The sequence below is a fragment of the Lepidochelys kempii genome, chromosome 8 (assembly GCF_965140285.1).
Source record: "Lepidochelys kempii isolate rLepKem1 chromosome 8, rLepKem1.hap1, whole genome shotgun sequence".
In the NCBI taxonomy this organism is placed as follows: Eukaryota; Metazoa; Chordata; order Testudines; family Cheloniidae; genus Lepidochelys; species Lepidochelys kempii.
The window spans coordinates 51179155-51202954 of record NC_136387.1 but is presented as its reverse complement, the minus strand read 5'-3'; the positions used below and the strand labels follow the sequence as shown (position 1 = coordinate 51202954).

Below are 23800 nucleotides of genomic sequence, written 5' to 3'. Positions count from 1 at the left end.
TAGGATGGTGGGTGTGGAGCGTCATAACAGGAGCAAAGCCCTCTTGGAATCTGGGCCCTAGTTTAGCTGTGACACCAGGCATTAAAGATGTGACACCCAGACATGCTGCAAGAAACTGAACTTTATTTCCTGGCCTCAGTCTGTCACCCAACCTGACTCAGGATTACAAAGGTAAATAACCTCCTCACATGGCAAAGGTTGGTAAGGCATCCAATGACTCCAACGCTACCCGCTCCTCAAGTATCATGAGCCCCTTCACACAAACCCAATGGAAAAGGAACATGCGTTAGAAAAGGGCACACCTCTGCAGCATTGAAATAAAAGTCTATAGCTGCTACCAAGGAGCTCTGTCAGGCAGGGTGAATGTTTTCTTCTGATCTTCCAAAATGCCCAGAGTTTTGATACTTGTAATTAGGAAAAAATCGAGCTGGAAATAAACTGAGCATGGACTAGAAAACTTCTGTGATTTTTTTCCTTTCAAGACCACAATCAGATTTCAGCAAAACTTTGAATAATGGATGCTCTGTAGTCAAGGTCCCTTGACTTTTCTTTTTGCCTAACAGGAAGCCTTTTAATTTCAGAACACATGGTAGAGAAGGTACAAAATGCTTTGTGTTTTGCAGTGCCAGTGAACTGAAGTGTGTGTTTTCATTAAAAATTCAGCAGTAGGTGTGCAAATCCCAGCTCTGAGCTGTGTGTTGTTCTGAAGGTTGGCTGTAGCTGGAACTGTAGACGGGGCCAGATCCCTTGCTGGTGTAACTCTGTGTTGAAATCAAGGCACCATTGCCCCACATTATGTTGTGTCTTTTCTTGTCTCTCCTCTGGGAAGTTCACAATTCTCTTTTTACCACTTTATGATGGTACTTGATGGGATTGCCAACTGCCTTAATTTGTTCAGATTAAGGTCTTTTGTACTGAATCTTGGGCCAGAACCTTATCTGGTGTAATGTGGAGTAGCTCCATTGAAGTCAGTTTCCACTGGCTGAGGATCTGGATCCATATGGTTATGCTGTGATGATTGCAAAACCAAGACACTACAGAATTCATGATGCATTGAGTCTGTATGGCAGGGCACACTTTTAAATATGCCAACTACTATAACGTATCATTGAGAGTCACCTTAGAGAGGTTACTGCACAATAACTTGCTCTGATGTTTACATTGCCACTGGATGTTCTGTTGCGATGCGATAATTTTGTAACTCAAAGAGGAATTTTAGCAGCTTTTGAATTAGCCTTGTAGGACTCAGGCTGAAAATAGGTGTGAGTGGCAAACCCCGATCTCTTCTTGCTTTTATCTCAACTCTCTGCTTCCTTTCCTTTGTTCTGGCCTTTCTCCAACTTGCTTCTGCTGTGATGAATTTTTAAACCAGCTGTAGAAATAAATTATCATGACCCTGAAGATTTTAGACACTCTTATTGACTTGAACGTTATTTATGGTTTTGTTTTATGCCTTTGGTGTTCAATTTCCTCAGCTCCTTGCTCAGAGCTCTTAGCCCTGGTCTACACTATGAGTTTAGGTCAAATTTAGCAGCATTAGGTTGATTTAACCCTGCACCTGTCCACACGACCAAGCCTGCTTTGTCAACTTAAAGGGCCCTTAAAATTGATTTCTGTACTCCTCCCCGGTGAGGGGTTTAGCTCTAAAATCAACCTCACTGGGTCAAATTTGGGGTAGTGTGGACGCAATTCAATGGTATTGGCCTCCGGGAGCTATCCCAGAGTGCTCCATCGTGACTGCTCTGGACAGCACTCTCAACTCAGATGCACTGGCCAGGTAGACAGGAAAAGTCCCGGAAACTTTCATTTCCTGTTTGGCCAGCATGGCAAGCTGATCAGCACAAGTGATCATGCAGAGCTCATCAGCACAGGTGACCATGCAGTCCCAGAATCGCAAAAGAGCTCCAGCATGGTCTGCACTAGGAAATTAGGTTACTATAACTATGTTGCTCAGGGGTGTCAAAAATCTACACCCCTGAGCGACACAGATAAACCTACCTAAACCCCACTGTAGATCGGGCTAGGTCAACAGGAGAATTCTCTCATCAACCTAGTTGTTGCCTGTCGGGGAGGTGGATTATCTATGCTGATGGGAGAAGCCCTCCTGTTGGCATAGCCAGAGTCTTCAATGAAGCACTACAGTGGCACCCGGTAAGTGTAGACAAGCCCTAAGACTGTAGCTTGATTTGTGAACGTTTCAGACATGGTTTTGTCCCATCTATGACAGGCTGCAACACCAAACTGTGTTTGAACTGTGTCATGGGACGACATGTCGTAACAGCTCCTGACACAGTAGATTTTACATTGCAGCTGGGACCTCTGTCTGGTTTCCATCAGATTCCTGCAAGGTCTTGTTCATTGAAATAATCCTCACCCATCTGAACAGCCACCTGGATTTCAGTGGTATAATTTAGGTGCTGGGACTGCCTACAAGCGCAAGGTTGACTTGTGTGAGTAAAGGATTGGATGACTGGGCCCTAAAGCTCTGTGGGACAGGGAACATGGCTTACCATATGGAGCAGGGAAGGTGGCAGAGTGTGAGTAGCCACCAGTTGGGTGGGGGAAGGAAAAAATGGAGGGTGGGGAGAAGAAGAATGGCTGGTGGACCACAAGCAAAGTGCCAACATTTTCCCTCGTCCCACAGGCTCATTCTGATGCTCCTTTCCAACCACCTGGGAGTTTTAAACTTATTTTAATAGAAAAGACCTCATAGGCGAATTTTGCTCAACCCTCTGCCAATACCGATTCCTTATTGTATTTACCCTTTTAACAGTAGCAAGCAGCGATTCCATATCACAGCTGGATAGCTGTGTGCAGCTTGCCTCATTCTTGGTGGAGAGTAACATTGTTACCTAGTCACATAATAGAAGTCTTTTTGTTCGTTTTTGAAATGCAAATATATTCCCCTCGGAAAGAAAATGAAAGCTGCAACAAAAGTAGACGCCAATGCCAGAGAGTTGTTGGCTCTGATTCACATTTTCTAAAGGAAAACACATCTCTGCAGCAGGGTGGACCGAGTGGAACGCACGGAATTCTACAGTGTGGCCTATGGCTGCCATCTTCTGCAGGCTGGATGGGAGGCCCCAGCTCCATTTTGATCTGCCTATTTGAATCAAGATGGTGCACTGCATGCTGAGACTACCATCTGCACCCCATTCCTCTGTGCAAGCAGTTTGCTGCTCCCCTGTTTATAAGGTACTCCCAAGCAAGGGAGAAGCTCACAGAGGAGTGGGCTGCAGATGGTAGTAGGTTCCAGCATGCAGTGCTGCATCTTGATTCAAAGGCTACTCACCCCCTGCTGCCTTCCCTGCGCTATATGGCTGCATTTTGCTCAAATTAGGTCCAGGTTTTGGGCTCTAGCTCATATGGGAGCAACACATTTTTCATATGTATTTCTTAATATTAGAAATCTATGGGATACAGCTGAGATCTGAACCAGGTCTCGGCAGTGTTGACCACTCCCACGGTTTTATTGCGGGTCTTGTGATATTTGGTGTTTTCCTTAAATCCCCAGTTCCTGGAGTCACGATTACGTGAGAATTTCAGCTTTCAGTTAAATAAAAGTAAGATTGTAGGGCTAGTGATTGTAAAAGAAAGCTTTAAGACATGTTCTGAGTGTACCTTAAAGGCTCAGAAATAGAAGGCAAATAAAAAGAACCCAGAATTTATTATATTTTAAAATCTCACAATTTTTAAGGCAACCTTCTGATTTAGCAGTAATGCACATATATAGTCTGTATAATTTTCAAAGTACAGGCCTAACCGTGCAGACTTTCAGTGGATCATTCACATGGCTGAGATTTAGCACTGTTGGTGTCAGAGGCCCTGATCACGATTACAGCCTATTGGGCTGAGCCCTGCATTACCATATAGTAAGAGGCAGCCCCTGCCCTAAAAAGTTGATGGTCTAACTTGCAAGTATTAATGATATCTAAATCTAATGTGACAACTATGGCATTTCTGTTATAATGTTGTCAGTATATGAAGCAATCTTTCTAACCAAATATATAACTAAACTATATTAATAACACATGTATAAGAATCATATACCTTTGCCATGGATTTTCAATATTATACATAGGAGCCAGTTTTATAGCATTGAAAATATATATCATTTTGATTTTTAGTGAATTTAAATATATACTAAATTATGTTTCTCTGGTCTGGGTAGCAAGTGACTAATGCTGTCATTGCAGGTGTTCCCCTGGATGGGGCCAGCTTGCCCCTGGAATGTTCCTGCAGTTGGCATGTTTTAATTTACATTATTAACGATGGGTTTCAGAGTAGCTTATGCTCAAATAAATTGGTTAGTCTCTAAGGTGCCACTAGTACTCCTTTTCTTTTTATTATTAACCATGCAACATTGTACAGACCAGGTGGCAACAGAAGTCCAGGTATACAACAGAGTCCAGTCATTGGGATTAGCCCTTCAGCCTATCCCCATTTTATCTGCCACTGAGTAAATCTGCAACGCTGATACTCTTTCTGTACAGTTCAGAGTGAGATAACATCAGTTTTGTGGCTGGAGAGACAAAGGAGGAACATTATAAGTGTTACACAGAAACTCCAGTGGCGCGTGGCACATGAGCACTGAAGGACCTTCTTCCCCCACAAGGACCTTCTCAATATGGCAGAATTCAGCAGCTGGAGAGGCCTTTCTGCCTTCTCTCTTTGCATTGGTGCTCGGAGCTAATCGTTCCGACCACCAGCAAAGGCTTCAGTATGAAGATTCCGGCCAGCTGACGTGGCAGAGCCTGTGTGTGTGGGAGCATCCTTGCTAGGGAGCCGGGGCAGAGCCTGTCAGGATGGGATGCAGCAGCCCAGCCTTTGCTTTAGGGGTAGGCGGTGTAAGTAGCTACTTTTCAGTATTCACGGTAGAGAATAACCGGATTTATTGAAGGGGGAAGAAAGCGGGGGGAGGGGAGGGACTTCCAGATTTGTGAGGCTTGATTTGTAATAGGACCCAATAGAGATTAATTGCCTTTCTGCTACAGCCAAACTGAGAACTTTATAATCCGTATAAAAACATGCTTTGATTTTAACAAATGCCAGCTCTTTGGAAACCCACTTCTTTATTTGGAGGAGCATGGGCTGGATGTAAAATGCCTTTTGCTTAATTTGCTGTAGGCGAAGAGTGACCCTTTTTTGCAGTTTATTGAACTTTCCTTAAAATCACCAGAGATCCATTCCAGACAATCTTGTTAATTATATTATTAAAATATCACCGTGCATAATTCAGGGGTGAAGGTGGCAAAGTCCAGTGGTTTGGGGGATTGAAAACAGTGAATGTGGGGCAGGGAGACTTGAAAATTTAGACACACAAACTATCTGTTTGGTAATGGGAAAATGCCTGCCAAGAAATGATAAATCAACACCTGGAGCAGATCCACAGAGAGGTGCTATGCTACTGCTGGAGATTGCACTAGTAGAGTTACCAGCTGTTTTCAGGGGCAGTGCTGGAGTATTGTTTGTTTTATATTTTGTCCTATATAAAACCCACACTAATAAATAGGAATTGATATAGAAGCTGCCTCCTCTCTTTGTGCTTAAACCTGTGAAGATCTGAGCCCTCACAACATTGGCATCAACGAGGAGGCATTGGATTCTAATACAGTCCTGATTTGCCTAGGTTAGCCTGTGTCTTGCAAGATGTTAAAAGGACACAATGCAGGAATTACTGGGTGAGGTTCTACAGTCCGTGCTATGCAGGAGATCAGACTAGATAATCAGAATGATCCCTTCTGGCCTTAAAATCTATGCATCTAATATTATTACAACCAAAAGTTTTAAAAATCAATTTTCATACGTTGTGCTGTTTGTTTACTTTTTGTATTTCTCTCAGCTCAGATGATGACGATAGATCAAGGGTTCTCAAACTTCATTGCACTGTGATCCCTTTCTGACAACAAAAATTACTACACGATCCCAGAAGTGGGGACCAAAGCCTGAGCTTGCCTGAGCCCCGCTGCCCTGGATGTGGGGGGCCAAAGCCTGAGCCTCGCCGCCCCGGGAGGTGGAGAGGGGGCAAAGCCTGAGCCTCGCCGCTCCGGGGGGTGGAGAGGGGGCAAAGCCTGAGCCTCGCCGCCCGGGGGATGGGGAGGGGGGCAAAGCCTGAGCCTCGCCGCCCCGGGGGGGTGGGGAGGGGGGCAAAGCCTGAGCCTCGCCGCCCCGGGGGGGTGGGGAGGGGGGCAAAGCCTGAGCCTCGCCGCCCCGGGGGGGTGGGGAGGGGGGCAAAGCCTGAGTCTCGCCGCCCCGGGGGGTGGGGAGGGGGGCAAAGCCTGAGCCCCGCCGCCCTGAGTGGGGGGGCCAAAGCCAAAGCCTGAGCCCCGTCGCACTGGGCGGAGGGGAAAGCCAAAGTCCAAGCCCTGCCACACCAGGTTGGGGGACCCAAAGCCCAAGGCCTTCAGCGTTGGGCTGTGGCTTCGGCCTGGGCAATGGGGCTCAGGCTTTGGCTTTGGCCCCAGGCCTCAGCAAGTCTTAATGCCAGCCCTGGCAACCCCATTAATATGGGGTTGCGACCCACTTCGGTTCTCAAACTGTGGGTTGGGATCCCAATGCACTAGATTATTTGGGTTGCCCGCACTGAAAGGCAATGTATGTGATACATTTTTAAGGGTCTAGAACTGAGAAGTCTTTTCACCTCTCACTACTCTGATTCTATTTTTTTATTCTATTTTCCTGTCATTTAAAGGGATACTATGAAAATTTAAGTAAGTTTTAACAAAAATGAGCTAAAAGTAGTTCCAGGCAGTAGATCTACGCCCAATTTCCTCTGCCAATGTATGGGGTGTCTTGCAATCACAAATTCCTAATTTTTTTCAATTTTTCCCTTGAAGGACTCACACAAACAAGGGAAACTGGCTGACTACCAGGGGTGCAGTAACACTGACTATAAGCCAAGTGGTGTGAAATGCACAAAGCAAGCAAACTGAAGAAACGGGGAAATATTTCCCATCTAATCTTAGTAAAACAATTATAGATAAAATTTGTCAGAGAAATGTGATTTCTAAGATCTTGTTCTTTTAGCTTTGTTTAGAAAGTATTGTTATTCAATATATAATGCGTTAACCGTCAGAAATGTAGTTAAAAGGTCTCCCACACATATTTAATATTACTTTTTCTTTTTTTGAGCATCCTTTATTATCTTTCTACTGTCCCTTTGTTTCTTCCATCTCTGTCTCTTCTTCCCTCATTCTTCTGTTCCCAGCCTCCAGCTCTTCTGTTGTGCTTCCTGGCTTTCCTAACTGATATTTTTTGCAGCTGTCCAGTTTAGGCTGCTCTTTCTGGAAACATTATGTTGCTGGCCTGGTAGTGTTTCCCTACATCTTCTTTCCTTGCACAGCCTGAGTAGTATAGCTTCTCTGGTCATCTCAGACATAAATAGCATTGATGACTGCTGCTTTGTGCAGTTTAAACTGTGGCTTTTTCCTCACAACACACACTGTCCTTCGCTATTTAGTGGATTACTGCAGTCTTGGAAATTATGCCCCTTTGCAAAGATTCTGCTCATCCTGAAGTGGCTGAGAATTTTAAGATCCCTAATATAAATGATGCCCTGGTGGGAGGCAGGCTTTAAAAAAAAAAGTACCAGTTGCCTACTAGAGAGAGGCCTAAACTTACCAGCCAGAAACCAATAGAAAAATCAGGTGATAGTAAATACAGTAATTCCTCGCTTAACATTGTAGTTATGTTCCTGAAAAATGCTACTTTAAGTGAAAAGATTTTAAGTGAATCACTTTCCCCATAAGAATTAATGTAACTCCGGGGGGGAGGGGGGCTGTTACGTTCAAGGGAACATTTTTTTGCCAGATAAAAGACTATATTTTTATTTATATATATATATACACACACACACACACACACAGACACATACAGTATAAATTTTAAACAAACAATTTAATACTGTACACAGCAGTGATGATTGTGAAGCTTGGTTGAGATGGTGAAGTCAGAGGGTGGAAGACGGTAGGATATTTCCCAGGGATTGCCTTACTGCTAAATGATGAACTAGCACTTGGCTGAGCCCTTAAGTGTTAACACATTGTTGTTAATATAGCCTCACACTCTACAAGGCAGCACAAAAGTAGGGAGGGGAGACAGCATGGTAGAGAGAGACAGAGAGACACACCGTGTGTGTGAGAGAGAGAGACAAGCATTGCCCCTTTAAGTACGCTGACCGCACTCTAAGTACATTGCCTTTTTAAGTAGATCAGCAAGTTGAGACAGCAGCTGCTGCCAGCAAGCTTCCTGAGCCCTGTCATGTCTCCCCCTTGCTCTGTGGAGATAAGGTGCAGGAGTGAGGGGAGGGGTACACCCTGACATTAGCACCCCTTTTCCCTCCACTTCTGCACAGCAAGCAGGAGGCTCCTGGGAGCAGCTCCAAGGCAGAGGGCAGGAGCAGCACATGGCAGTGGGGGGAGGGACAGCTGAACAGCCCCACAATTTATAGCTTGCTGGGCGGCTGCGCACAGGGAACTTAGGGGAGTGGGGAGCTGATGGGGGGCTGCTAATCCACCCTGGTTCCAAGCCCCGACACTAGCTCCAATGGGCTGCTCTTCCTGCAAGCAGTGGACAAAGCAGTGGCTGCTAAACAATGTTATAAGGGAGCATTGTGCAACTTTAAGCATGTTCCCTAATTGACCATCAATGTAACAACATTAAATGGGATGACTTTAAGTGAGGAGTTACTGTAGAAAAGTTATCAACAGGAGTAACCGCATCAGTGCCTGTGTATTGCTTACAACTTTCTGATGGGCAAGAGAAATGTGAAACTGATATGATTGTGCAGTCCTGAAACAGACAAAGTTTTGAATAGCAGCAGTGAAACCGACAAGGGACTTGTTAATTTTACTCTGACAAAGCAGCAACTGAGGTAGTGGAACAATCTGTCTGCCTACTAGTTCTAGTAGCTGATGGCAGGTCAGAATTTACTGGCTCTGGAGAGCTCTATGGACTGGGGTTTGAGACCCCATGGTCCCTGACAGTTGTACACCACATGGAAGGAAGCTTTTCTGAGATTTTCAGTAAAGTCTTTGCTCTGACCTTTGACCTCCAGATCATTCAGTAGTTACAGATGATGGAACAATCAAACATGATTGGGGTTGCGGGGAGGGGGGAGGTTTACATTTGCTCAAACTATATTCATCCACAGTTAGTAGTAAATTAACTAAGAAGCTTAATTAGCAAGTTTCATTTATTTCTCAGGTGGCCTGTTGGCTGCATGATGAGATCAAATACTGTGGTGATGAGTATGGTATAAGACCATAAATAGAATAGAATAGATCCACTATTTATTATTAATAATAAAAGGAAAAATATCTGTGGGTTTTTTGGACTCCATATGTTGCATGGTGGACCCCTAACCAATGAGAAGAGAGGAACAAATGAAAAAAAAAGAGTAAAGTTGTTCCACTTGTATTATAAGGGAGGGAGGTAACTGGTTAACAAGTTACCATGGGAAGTTTGTCTCCCTTTTTCCTTTAGCTGTTATGGTTTTAAATTCCACGTGTCCCAGGCTGCCTAAATCTCAGCGTCTCCGGAAGCCTGAATAAACGCAAAAGCAAATCCCTGACAAGGGCAGAGAAAACAGGCACGGAAGGGTTTGTCCCGAGGCAGGTGAGCAGCCTGCACTTTGCTCTGCTTCGTCAGCTGGGGGGGGATGTTTCTGTAGCAGCAAAGAGCCGGGAGTGCTGATCCAGGTTGAGGGTCAGGCAGGCATCAGCCGATGTGGCAGGTGGACTTTGACAGCTGCCTTTGGGGACGGAGAGAGCTCAGGCCAGATCTGCAAAGCTGCCGGTGGTGGGCACGTTCGAACAGGTGTGTGTACGCAGATGGGCATTTTGCTGCTCGCTGGGCTTTCTCCAGGTGCTTGTCATCCCGTGGCACCTGGAAAATCAATCACCATTTCAACCCGTTGCTCTTAGTTCTGGGCTGTGGGATGACATGTACTCAGAATAGACTGACACACAGACAAGTGTGTGCTCTAGAAAGCTGCTCAGTCCAGCATTTTATGCTTCGTGTGGTGTGGAGGGGGTGTGTGTGTCTCAAGTCGAGATCACATTGGTGCGAATTGTGAGTGTTGACCCTTAGAATAGCACAGAACAGTTTTGGTAAAGGGGTGGGAGAGGGGAAGAGATTGTAGCTTTTTGGGTGGGAAGGGGCAGAGGGTTTATTAAAACGAATTGGTGTCAGCCCCTGGTTGCACATGCCCCATAGTGGCTGCACAAAGGACTAAAGAGCTGAGCATGCCTTACCCTTTAGAATGGGTTAGATAAAAAACCCTCACCGGAGCACCCCTGAAATCCAGATTTGGATCCAGGTTTTGTGGCTAGGGACCATTTCTTGGGCATTAGCTATAATAGAGCTGTGGGTGTCTCCAAGCGCTCCATTCTCTAGAAATGTTTTTACTATTACCTGACTTTCTGGATGTGGGGACTGATAACATCGCAAAGTGAGTGCTGTTAGTGGGTTCATTGCCCACTCTATGGCTTCCGTGCAGTTCATTTCATCAGGACTTTTGCTGTTACACCAGGCATTAAAGGGGGCAAGTAGCCAAGGGCAGACTAAAATGGTGGTGCCTCCAAATTGCTCCCAGGGCCAGTGGTGCTCCTGGCAAACAACTCCAGCAGTGGGGAGGTGGGATCCTATTTTAGGCCAGGCTGTGGGACCTGGATCATGCCTTCATCTTTCCTGAGGTCAGGTAGCTGGTCAGGACTGTACAGTGTCTGAGGGGAAGGCTCTCTGAAGACCCCTTTGCAATATCCTCCCACCCCTGAAACGTACTTGCTATTTTGGGGTTGTGGGAAACATATTGCCCAAGTTACTTGCACTTGCAAGGTTGGCTTGTCTCCCTCTCCTCCCAGCACAAGTTTCACCCATCAAGACTTGAAAAATGTTTCAGACACCTACTAGCCCTAGGACTAATTCTACTAGCTGAAAGTGTTCCTATCAGCAAGAGGGATGGGGTTCTACCAGCCAGGCTGAGGGACAGTGCCCTGGTGAGAAGCTAATAGATGTCTAATACATTTGAAACTACACGCCTCCAGTTGCTGAAAGGCAGAGGGAGCTTCCTGTCTCTTTACCCTGAAAACTTCTGGCTGCTATGCGGCAGGGGTTCAGCTACTCTACATTTCCCACTTGTATTTATTTTTTTCTTATTCTATGAGACTAACTGTAGTTCCTGCTTTTGCTGCTCTTCATAGTTTTCTGAGCCATCTTCAGCAGCAGCATTGTGTTTTGACAGTTTCACTGCAGCCCACTGGGTTGTGAGTGACTGATCAGTCTTGTTAATTTCTGCTTAGGGAAAGCTATGAGCAGCAAGAGAGTCATAGAATATAGAATATCAGGGTTGGAAGGGACCTTAGGAGGTCATCTAGTCCAACCCCCTGCTCAAAGCAGGACCCATCCCCAACTAAATCATTTCAGCCAGGGCTTTGTCAAGCCTGACCTTAAAAACCTCAAAGGAAGGAGATTCCATCACCTCTCTAAGTAATGTGTTCCAGTGCTTCACCACCATCCTAGTGAAAAAGTTTTTCCTAATATCGAACCTAAACCTCCCCCACTATAACTTGAGACCATTACTCCTTGTTCTGTCATCAGCTACCATGGAGAACAGTCTAGAGCCATCCTCTTTGGAACCCCCTTTCAGGTAGTTGAAAGCAGCTATCAAATCCCCCCTCATTCTTCTCTTCCGCAGACTAAACAATCCCAGTTCCCTCAGCCTCTCCTCATAAGTCATGTGTTCCAGTCCCCTAATCATTTTTGTTGCCCTCTGCTGGACGCTTTCCAATTTTTTCACATCCTTTTTGTAGTGTGGGGCCCAAAACTGGACACAGTACTCTAGATGAGGCCTCCCCAATGTCGAATAGAGGGGAACGATCACATCCCTTGATCTGCTGGCAATGCCCCTACTTATACAGCCCAAAATGCCATTGGCCTTCTTGGCAATAAGGGCACACTGTTGATTCATATCCAGCTTCTCGTCCACTGTAACCCCTAGGTCCTTTTCTGCAGAACTGCTGCCGAGCCATTTGGTCCCTAGTCCGTAGCAGTGCATGGTATTCTTCCTTCCTAAGTGCAGGACTCCGCACTAGTCCTTGTTGAACCTCATCAGCTTTCTTTTGGCCCAATCCTCTAATTTGTTTAGGTCCCTCTGTATCCTATCCCTACCCTCCAGCGTGCCTACCTCTCTTTCCAGTTTAGTGTCATCTGCAAACTTGCAGAGGGTTTTTATGCCATCCTCCAGATCATTAATGAAGATATTGAACAAAACCGGTCCCAGAGTCCTTCTGACTGTCTGTCTGCAGATTCAGGAAAACAGCTCTGCATTAGCTCATATATGGAAGGTTCTCTTTGCAACTGGAAAGGCAAGAAACATATTGGGATTTTCTAAATGGAAAATTAAATTCTGCAAAAATTGCCTCACTTGCCAGGGAACGCTTCCAACTTGCCACTGGTGAGTGGACAGGTAGATTTTCCATGCCCGTGGACATTGGCATCTTGAAGGGAGTCAAAAGGACATGAACTAACGACAAAGCTGATTGGTATTATGGCACTGGAAACATGGCAATGTACTTTGCAGGCTGACTTTGAGGTGGTTTAGATTTCATGCCCTGGGATTTATTTCTTTGTTTACAGGAAGCTACAAAACTACAAAAAACTAAACCAAGGAGGAGGAGCTCTACAGCAAGACCCAGATGGACCCTTGGGTGCCCCCCGGGCAGCCCCAACCAAGAGGGAGGCATGTAGCCCAGATGGAGGGCCAGGACAGAGGGTCGTGGGAAGAAGGCTACCACAGACCTCGACCCCAGTCCAGGCATAATGGTGAGAGGTATTATCACCAGCAACAGGACCTCAGAACAGGATCTCATCTGTGGCCGGACCCATGGCCAGGGGACCAGATCAGACCAGGCTCCAGAGCAGAATATTATGAAAGCAGTTATCTCACTGGACCGTATTCAAGGTAAGGTTTGAATAAAATTAAGTAACTGTATGGATCAAACTGTCCTCTGTGGGTGCTTATCCCTCCACAGTCTCCTAAATAGCCAGTTATTAAAACAGGGGCTGCAGTGGCTGCTTTATTTAGGGTTGTGTAACAGTTTCCATTCTAATTCCCTCTTTATGGTCATGTATAATTTTCTAAAACTCACTTTTGGGGCTGAAATTTTCCAGGTTTGACCTCTATCCATCAGTGAATTTCTTTTGAAAATTGGAACAAATATAATTCAGCTCTTTTGAGTGCTAGGAAAGTGATAAAAATATAAAGAATAATGTAACACAGATTATTTAAGCCATATTAACTCTGCTGCAGAAACATTCAGGGGAGGAAGGATAAAATGTGGGATGGACACATCATTTATTGAGGAGAAGTGGCTTTGAGTGTCCTGGCAGATACAGGTTTTGATTTGACCAAGGTACGGACCTTTGAAAATTGCATGTTGTACCTGCGAAGTCCACTTTGCAGTGGGTTTTTCACAAAGCTTGTGAAATGCTCTGCTAAGTGGTGTGAGTGAACTGTAAGGGGTTGAGGGAGAGCTCTGGGCACTTTGGGATTCAGCAGAGAAGGGAGCCCTACTGGGAAGCCCTTTAGGAGCATGGCATCTTCAATTGTTTGCAGGAAAGAAGCTATTTTTTCCAAATCTCCTAAACTGCTCTTGAGGGTGGATCCCTCCAGCAGAGCTCCTAGGGATATTCCAGAGGTGTCCAGCCAAATGATTTCAGAATTCCACCAAAGCTGGTAGGGCTCCAGTAGCCTGGAGATGACGCTTCTCTGTTAAGAACAGGAGGCGAAGGGAATCTGTTCCCCAAACCTCCCACTCTTGCTCCGTGCTTCAGAACACGCACCCTAACATCTGACCTTGACAATAGCCCTGACTGTGACCCTGCAGCTGAATATGGGGCTGATGAGACCCTGGCATTTATTTTATTGACCTCGTTTCACAACGGAGTCCCAAAAATCTCAGACTGGGATGGGATCCTGACCCAGCATTTCATTCCACACCTGATCCCTTGGCTTTTCACCTTGGAACTGATCCAGAATAGAATCTGGTGTCCTGACCCTAGATCTAGTTCTGATGCAGGACTAGTCTCCTGATCCTCTGTTTGGATCTGGAAATGAGGGCATGGGAGCTGCCCAGTGCCAATATAGTTCTGATGGGGATTCCTTTCTCTTGCTGTCCTTTTGGTTCTCTGCCCTCTCTGTTCTGTATATTTGGGATTCATTTCAGGCAAGGCTATGAGGACCCCTATTGGAGCTACCCATCACCAAGCTCCGGGGAAGACTACGCTTACAGAGGTTATCACAGACCCTCTCAAGTACTGCAGCGTGAGAGAGGTACTGTACATTCCTCTAGGAAATGAAAACTACTTTGCTTGCTGTTTCTTGCTGGCCTGACCAGTCTAGTGGTCTGTTGGTCGGTTGGCAATTCTTGACAGTTCTTTTAGCATTAGCCCTGTACAATGCATCCCTTCTCTGACATACATATGTCTCTATGTCATGGTGACCAGCCCTCTTAGAGGAGGAGAGCTGGTTGTTGCCTCCTCCAGAACCAGCTACTCACTTTTTCTTGATTAGATGGGCTTTCCAAAGAGTATCCCAAGATGTTCTCCCTCTCCTGAGGAGCTGAATTCAGTGCCTCCATTCTCAGCCCTTGAATCCTGGTCTCATGATGCAAGATTTGGGTTTGCATCTGAGAGACATCCACAGCAGTGACATACAGGAGCATTTGAGCGCCATGTAACAGGTGAAGCATCAGGTCATTACGGGTCCCAGACAGTGTAAGATAGTGCTGATTTCACTGTGTGATCAGAGCTCGCTACCTGATGACATTTCTGAGCTAAAGGAAATGTGAAGGAAGGGATGTCTGTTACTGTGCATGTAATTTATAGGTGTGTATTGGACGTACAGGCATACACGCCACATACATATATCATGGCACTAACTAGGCAGAATAATTTGGAAGCAATGGAGTGCAAATGACAAATCCTGACTCAATCTTGTCCCTTTTAAAACTTTATTAATACTAATTGCACTGAAGAAAAATACTAGATCTTTATGGTGGTTTTCTCTGAGTGTGCAGATCCAGGGCACGAAGATCCTTATGGCAGGCACATGAATTACTGGTATCAGAACTACTACAGAGACTCCCGTCATGACCACGAGACCAGCCCATTTGGGCAGAATGATGTGTCACAATACCGGTAAGGGTGATTAGAATGGGAAGGGAAGAACCTAATGTCTGTGCATGAGCTTTTCGGGCAGGTTTCCAACTTCCCCCGTCAAAACCCAAGCAATACCATGTGATAGATAGGGGTGTGTGGTTATGCTGTCGTCCCAGATGCACTGGGATGGAATGTCTCCAGTAGCTACGTGCCGGTGGGACCCCACGCTGCACACCCTGAACCTGTTGTGGTTTGCTTAGTGAATTGTGACCTGAGCAAGTAGTCTCAGTTACGCAGCCAGCGGCTCCATTGGCCCACGCTGTTTTGTGTTAATGTGCATACACGGTGCTCGCTGGCTCTCCTGCAGCTTCCCATGGTGTCACCATTAGATCACTCTTGAAATAGCCTCTCAGGTCAGTTTCAAGGATGTTCTCTACTGTATTTCAAACCTGGTGCAGCCAGGGTTCCCCCAGCATCACTCTGTCGGTGTACATGGCCTGGCCCTGCTCAGTCACGTGCTCTGCGGAGCTGATTAGCGCTTTGGGCAGCACTAGCCACATCCCCTTAGCTTCCTAAAACACAGGCAGTGGGATTATGATGTGTGCATAGGGCAAGGGAGAAAGGGTTCCCTGTGCCTTATCCATGCTTAGCATCAGGCTAGCCATCCTAGTGCTCCTAGGGCCTGATCTGATCCCTAATGAAAGACTCCCATTGACTTCAAAGGGCTTTGGATCAGGCCTCTAGATTAAAAATTGTACTGGACAGGGACTGTGTCTGTCCAGCACCGGACACACTGACCCCACGCAGGAAACAATGATGACAGTGAATTGCGTTTCAGTGGTTTGGCCTGTGTGATTGCAGCCAGAAGAGGGCTGATGCTTAGGGCCAGATTTTAAAAAGCTCTTAAGGCACGTAATGGTGCAGACAATCCCTCTAGGTGCCAATCTGCCTCTATAGGGGCCTAAATACCTTTAAAATCTGGCCCTTAGTAGCCAGTACCCAGCGTTTCATCTTGGCAGGATGCAGACAGAATCCGTGCCATTGGACTGCAAAACTACTGCTCTGGCTCTTTCTGCAGGAGACTGAGTCTGTTCTAACAAGCCGGTTCTGTGTATTCTCATTTCCCTTGAATAAAGAGAAGGAGTCTTCACCCCCATGTGGCAGCAGCCACTGGCTTTTCACCTAAGAAAGTCATCAGTACTGGAACTTGATGAGCACATCTGCAGTGGGTTTTGTGGATGGCTCACAACACATCTGCCCTGATGTTGGGTTGGCACTCTGTTCCCTCCCACAGCTCAAAGAGCTACAGTTTCTACGAGGACAGGTACATCTCGACTCCCAGGCAGGAGCATACTGGGGAGGAATCCTGGGGGAACTACGTGGAGGACGCCCGCTTCCAGCAGTATGAGGTAACCACAGAGAGACAGATGAGTCGGAGATCTGAGGTTCTTCTGGAGATTTTGGAGAGTGTCTGTCAGCCCATCTGTGTGGGAGTGTTGCATAGTTGTTAGACCAGGCACTCAGGAGGTCTGAGTTCTATCCTTGGATCTACCACCAACTCTCTGTGTGACGTTGAGCAATTGCCTTCCCGCCCAGTGCCTCAATTTCCCAGTTTGCAAAATGGGGGTAGTCTTACTTCCCTATCTTCCAGCGTTGATTCATTACTGTTTGCAGAGTGCTTTGAGAGCCTCACATGGAAACATGATGGAGGGGCTATTAGTATCATTACCACAAAGGCTTCTTCTGTGGGGCTGTCACTTGTACTCTCCATGGCATCTGGAGGCAGGGCCCACCTTTGCTGCACCTGGAACTGGCGCAAAGGGTGGTCTTGGTGGGTTTCTCCACCCTCTGTTATTCTAGGACCTCTATGTTAGTCCAGTCCCTCCACACACCAGGGGGCTGTCCAGCAGAACGGTTATCTGCTCCCAGAAGAGGTGGTGACAGCTGCCTATGACAGAGGACTGCTTATTTCCACGAGTGACAGGAGGCTCTGTCTGAGTGACTGCATTTTGCAAATGATCAAATGACAAAACGTATCTAGAAAATGCTTATTTGCTTCCGCAGGAGCATACGCGGGTGTCTGTGTCAGATCAGTGAGAGGTATTGGGCCAGAGCTGCAGCTGGTGTCAAATGGTATAGCTCCATGGAAGTCAATGGAACTATGTGGATTTACACCAACCGAGCATCTAAATCATATTCAACAAAACCACCAGGAATAAGCAAAGTGTGACTGAAAGAGTTTTAGAACTTAAAGTGCTTGAGATCATTTGAGGGGAGACGTTGCTGTAACACACATCAGTGGGAGCAATGTCTGTCCCCCTGTGCCAGATCCGCAGAGGACACAAGCTGGTTACAGCTCTTAGCTTGAGACTAGGCAGTTTAGCTCAAGCTGGAGAGACCCCTGTTGTTTGTTCTGCAGGCGCTGGTCCAGTGCCGGTGCTGGCCAAGCTGGGCACTGTGACACTGTATAAATGCAACATGTCTTTGTTGTGTTACAGCTCCATTTCCACACAATGCAACTCTCACCCCTCTTGCCAGTCTCCCTTCCCACCTTTCCCGTCTGGCAACCTCAGGCCACCATTTTCTCTGCTTCCCTTTCCCCATGGCTCCTGTGGCTTCTCTTTTCCCTCAGCTCCCCGCCCCACGTGAGCTCAGCTGGCTCGTGCAGTACAAGGATTCCGGCCTCAGCTCCAGCAGCTATGAACTCAGTCAGTACATGCGCGACTCTCCCAGTCAGTATGCCCAAGATCCTTCAGAGACCTGGAGTCCAGTTCAAGCAGGTGGGTGTGAGGTGAGGGCACCAGGCCTCCATGGGGTGGGCAGGCACATGCAGATGCTCTCACAGCGGGGATAGTGGGCTGTATGAGAATATGGCTGTTGCCCTCACGTATGAGCCTGTAAAGCATCATGGGAAGTTCGAATGGCCATTACTGATGCTTAAGGCCAGATTTTAAAAAGCTTTTAAGGCACCTAACGGTGCAGACAATCTCACTTGGAAAGCAGCATGTGGAAATTACCGGGTGAGGCTGGGCATCACCCAGCAGTACTGGAGGGTGGGGGCAGGGTGATGCTGGGCATTGCCCAGCAGTACTGTAGGGTATGTCCATATAACCCAGTGTTAGATTTAGTAGGGACTTCAGTCAGTTCAGAGAAGGGCTGTTTCCCTGAATTCTGCCTGGCACAGTCTGTAGGGCCTTGGCCCCTGTACCAGCTGGTGGAGAAAGCTTGGTGCTGCCTGGAAGCATGTTTGGTGCTGTCCCTAGGGCTTTCCCCCAGTAACAAAGCTTGCTGAGTGGCTGTGAAAGGGCTGGCTCTGGACTGTGTGTACATTTGTTGCTGTTTAGAGGAAGTCTCGCTGTCCACCCCGCACCCCGTGGCACCCCAGAAGTATTCTCTCCCTCATGTGCCAGTGTGCTTCGGAGCAGGAGGCCAGCTGGTCCGAGTGTGCCCTAACTCCCCAGCTGATGGGCAGCCCGCCCTCATCGAAATACACAGCCTGGAGGTAACCAACCATCCAGCCACCTGCAACTGAGAGCTGCCATCCCATCACCCACCTGCACTGCTCCATAACCCCTCATACCCTCCCATCCCCTGCCTGTACTGCCCTATAATTCTTCATACCCTCCCATCCCCCGCCTGCATGGCCCTTTAACCCCTTGTGCCCTCCCATCCCCCACCTGTAACCCCTCATACCCTCCCATCCTCCGCCCGCACTGCCCCTGTAACACTTTGTACCCTTCCATCCACCACCCACACTGCCCCTTTAAACCTGAGGGCCCCAGATTGAGGGACCTGAGTTTTGTGCTGTCTCTCCATTTCCCTGAGCAGTGCCAGCTCCCTTCCCGCCCATGTCTCACTGTTTCAAACAGTGCTATGGTAAAGCACAGTAGGATCTACACAGACCAGTTAAGGAACAACATGTTAGTGTGCTTTAGAAATCAACCCCTCCCACCACACCATGGAGACATGCCCTTAGGAACTAGCCATGCCTTACAGTGACTAAGACTTTAGGGTTGAGCAGTGTCCTTAACCTGGGCTCAAGAGGACATCATGTGCACCTTCACAGCGGGCTGCATGTTTTGCCAGCACGCTCTGCCATCGTAAAATGGAATCACCCAAAGCTGTGGTACTCTGCTCTGGAGCCTTTGGCCATAGTGCAGACGGAGGGATCTCACACAGGACTAGGGCCATTCTGGTTCTTACAGGTCCTTGAATGAGACTCCAAGGCAGTTCCAGGTTCTGCACAAATTGCTTTTATTGGCAGGTCCTCTGTGTGAGTTACCTGGGTTGGCTCTTATACCCTGTAGCTGTCCAAATGACTGGTCTCATTGGGCCAAAGGCCTTGGAGTCACAACTCTCTCCTTTGAGCATAAGCTTTTGTGAGCTACAGCTCACTTCATCGGATGCATTCATTGGAAAATACAGTGGGGAGATTTAGCTGTAGCTCACGAAAGCTTATGCTCAGATAAATTTGTTAGTCTCTAAGGTGCCACAAGTACTCCTTTTCTTTTTGCGAATACAGACTAACACGGCTGCTACTCTGTGCTCCCTCAAATTGTCTCCTAAGAAGAGAGTTTTCAATCTGGTGGCTAGGGCACTAGCATGGGACTTGTGAGACCTGGGCTCAAGTCCCTGCTCTGCCACAGACTTTCAGTGTGACCCTGGGCAAGTCCCCTAGCTGCATCGTTCCTCAGTTCCTCATCTGTGCTGGGGGGTAATACCCCTGCCCTGCCTCCCACGGGTGTTGGGAGGATAAATACATTAAAGATTGTGAGGTTCTCAGATATAGCAATGATGGGGGCCATATAAGCACTTTAGGTAGATTGTGTTCCACAGCGTCTGCCCCTCTTTTCCCCTCTGAGCTGGAGCCTTCTCTCTCCCAAAGGACTGCAATCATAGGAGCCAGATCCCATTGTAAAAGGCAATTGCTTCTTATAGTTGTGTGGATCAAGATGGTAAACACATCCGTGCATATGCTCCGGGATAACATGTATGCCCAAAGACGGCTTTGAGAAAAGCATCCCCAGTACTAGTAAAGCCTTTGCCAAAGCAATTTAGCTTTCAGACAGGCCTTGGTCACTGTTCTTAAGTCTCTGCTCTTGCCTCCTAGGTAATCCTTCATGACACCAAAGAACAGGAGGAGATGCGAGCCTTCCCAGGGCCTCTGGTCAGGTACAATGCCATTGGAGGTGTACAGTAAACCATGCGCCCTATCAGCATTCCTTTCTGTCCCAGCATTCAGCTTCTCTCCAGGCTGCTACACACACAGCTTGACCGTTAAAAGAGGATATGGTCACCCGGAATTAGAGATGAACCCAAGCCATGTAATTTGGATTCATGTTTCAAACTCCCCAAAGCCTCGGGGTGTTCAGGTCCGGGTTTTGGCTAGGCCCTCTGTAAAGATAAGGACCATCGGCAAAGTCCAGGTCCAGATTCAGCAATGTGCATGTGGTTGGTTGGATCTGTGGGTTTGCTCTATTGGGAATGCTCAGAGAACATTGTTTGACTGTTTGGTTCTTATTTCGTAACCAAGTTCAAGGAAACCTGGGTTGTAAGAAGGGGTTGTGGGACAGCCACAGTGGTTCGGATGAGCAGGTGTTTCAGTCCCCTCATGCTCTGCAGAACCGAAGTCTGATGTCGTGCTCCTTGGGAGCTGAGCTTCAGTAAGAGTAGACCTGATACCAGATACGTTCTAAATGTTTGTGGCTTGGCCATCTGAAAAATGGGAATCGTAATAACCAGCTTTATTACATGTTTTGTCTGACGGATGCATTGTGGTGTTATTGATATGTATGTGAATATCTCTGATTTTCTACCTCTCCTTGAATTTCGGGAGTCCTCCACATAACTCACAGAGTCCTGGGAATCCTCCCTTATGCGGTTAAGGATGTCCTGCCTTGCACTTGCCAACATCTTCTTTGTTTGTTCCTGCAGGGAGGATTTGCACAAGGTGGATGTGATGACGTTTTGCCAGCGCAGAGTGGCCATGAGCTGTGATTTGGAGACTCAGAGAGGCAGAGACTCAGCCCTGCTCTGGAAACTCTTGGTCCTCCTTTGCCGGCAGAACGGGGTGTGTGTCCTTTTGCGTTGTGATGCATTCCAGTCCTTTTGAGTCTTTTTGGTTCAGTTAAGGATGGCTCGTTGTGAGAGTCCCTTTTGTGTGTCTGAAGCAGCCAGGTGCTGCTATGGGGGATCTTAAATGCATTTCACTCCTCCATTAATGCTGATCACCAGTGCGGCCCAAAGCACCAGGTACATTGAAGAGACACCTCTCCAGGGCTGTTCCCCAAACCAGGTGCAGCACCTTTGAAATACCAATGTTCCAATGGAACAGCAGCACCTAAAGAGACACTGTCAACTTAATTTATGAGCCAACATTTCTGTCCAGAAGGAGAGTAGTGTATCAAACCCAATCTGCAGGAGATCTGCCACTGAATGTTAGAAGGAATCAGGACCAGACCACTGAGATCTATAAAGTTTGATTTTTGCTATTATGTCCCTTGTTGATGACTCATTGCCTTGACTTTCTCTCCACTAACACTGTGTATATGTGATTAAGACAATGACACTCACTAGGACAAAAATCATATGGGCCACTGATCTTCATGCTTCAGGGCATAGATTGACCAGGAGTGATGGGTCAGGAAGGAATTATTCCCCATAGTACGGTAATATTTGGTGTGGTGCTTTTGGGGGGATTTATACCTACCTCCATATTATGCAGTGTTGTCCACTGGCCAAGGCTGGATACCAGACTAGATGGGCCACTGGTCTGTTCTAAGATGTCAGTTCTCATGTTCCTCCATTTCCCTGTGCAGTCCATGGTGGGTTCAGACACAGCTGAGCTGCTGATGCAAGACTGCAAGCGCCTGGAGAAGTATAAAAGGCAAGACCCAGGGGCTAATCTGATCAACCTGACCAATGAAGAGTGGCCAGTGCAGGGCTCCGGGACACCAGACCTCCTCACTGGGGAGATCCCACCCAGCATGGAGACACCAGAGCAGAGAGTGGAGAAATTCACCAAGCTCCTCTTCTATGGCAGAAAGAAAGTAAGTAGGGTGCATGCACACCTGTGTCTCCAGAGACTCCCCACTGCTCCCTTTCTAACGTTTTCCCTGCCTGCAGTGGAAAGGGTGGGTTTTCCAGGGCCACGAACCCCTCTCTGTAATTGATTGGGAGGCGGTCTGAGCAACGCAGCTCTCATTTTCCCATGGGTGCTGGCGGTGATACCTCCACAGTGCTCCTGTAACTGTCACTGGCTCAGAGAGCCAGGAATTGGGTCCAGGTCTTTCTCTGACTGCAGTGCGGAGTCTGTTGCTAATCCTCCCTTGGCCCAGTCTAACACTGGCTTGTCTTTTGAAGAGGGCTCGAATGGGTGGTAGTGGCTAAGGAAGGTCCCTGTGTCACTGTGCCTTAGGGGGGTCACAACTGAGAATACCAAATTCAGCACAAGCTACTGGGAAAAAGGGCAGACAAACCCCAAAACTGGTGGTTGTTTTTCCATGAAATATACCAATCCAGCAACAAAAGTAATCTTCTGTCTCACCACACTGGCTAACAAGAAGTCAGGAATGCAGTCTCCTTAAGTACTCCAGTCCTGGATTCAACACCCAGACACTAGACTTAATGATGAGTGGTTATTTAAAACCAATTTAATCAAACAAAAGGTTCTTCTGATCCCAAAGGACCAGCCACATACCCAGATCAATATATAACTCAGATCTTACCCAGTAATCACGCCATTGCCAATCCGTCAGTATCAAAAATCTAAAGGTTTATTTATAAAAAAGAAAGAAAGGTGAGAGTTAAAATTGGTTTAAAGGAATCAAATACATACAACAATTGCAAAGTTCTTGGATCAGGCTTGTAGCAGTGATGTAATTAAACTGCTGGCTTGTGAAGTCTGTGGTTGCTTCCAAATCATTGGAAGGTCCTCGGTCCCTTGGTTGGAATGCTCCCATTAGTATAAGTTCATAGTCCAGAGGTTTGAGCAGGAAAGAGGCAAAATGGAGATGTTTCCAGGGCCTTTTATAGCTTCTGCCAAGTGAAGGGAAACCCACTGTTCTAGTTTGTGGAAAATTACAGGTAACAAGATGGAGTTTGGAGTCACATGGGCAAGTCACAATACTGCATGCTTCGCTTAGTTATAGCAGAGGCAATTACCCATACTCTAGTTAGAATGTCCTCAGGAAAGTCCATTAAGTGTAGATAGGCGTCTTCCATGGTCCATTGTAAGCTGAGTGTTCTTTGATGGGCCATTCAACTTCAATAGTCCCTTCACAATATGCTAGCTAAATACCTTGTTGGTGTTACCACAGGAGCAAACATTTGAAATACAGGTACATAGTTAATAATTGTAACTTCAGATACAAAAATGATACATGCATACAAATAGCATAATCATATTCAGCAACTCATAACCTTTCCATAGACACCTTACTTGACATATTTTGTACAACATTTGTTGCAAGTATATAATAGCGGTAGCAACAATGATCTACGTGGTCATATTTTAATCAGATAACATCACACTCTGTTTGTAGAATTAACCCCTGAATCTGCATTAGGGCAAAAATGTCCCACTGTTGCTAACACCAAGGCAGCACCACTGATGATAGCAATTGCAGGAGCTCTGCTGTCG

At 46.8% G+C, this 23800-nt stretch overlaps 1 protein-coding gene across 5 annotated transcripts in view; it reads left to right on the top strand.

Annotated features, from left to right (window-relative positions):
• Window positions 1-4785: 4785 nt before the first annotated feature.
• Window positions 4786-23800, top strand: part of SEC16B (SEC16 homolog B, endoplasmic reticulum export factor) — a 43988-nt gene continuing 24973 nt past the window's right edge. For 3 of the 5 annotated variants that reach the window (XM_073356481.2, XM_073356482.2, XM_073356479.2), the window contains exons 1-10: window positions 9716-9816; window positions 12637-12961; window positions 14226-14332; window positions 15078-15198; window positions 16454-16568; window positions 17792-17939; window positions 18504-18661; window positions 20270-20331; window positions 21094-21229; window positions 21978-22208. In XM_073356481.2, coding sequence (XP_073212582.1) covers window positions 12696-12961; window positions 14226-14332; window positions 15078-15198; window positions 16454-16568; window positions 17792-17939; window positions 18504-18661; window positions 20270-20331; window positions 21094-21229; window positions 21978-22208 — 1344 coding nt within the window. In that variant the 5' untranslated portion in view covers window positions 9716-9816; window positions 12637-12695. Of the gene's footprint in view, window positions 4848-9715; window positions 9817-12636; window positions 12962-14225; window positions 14333-15070; window positions 15199-16453; window positions 16569-17791; window positions 17940-18503; window positions 18662-20269; window positions 20332-21093; window positions 21230-21977; window positions 22209-23800 lie in introns of those variants that run through there. The other 2 variants (XM_073356480.2, XM_073356483.2) reach the window with 2 other exon arrangements.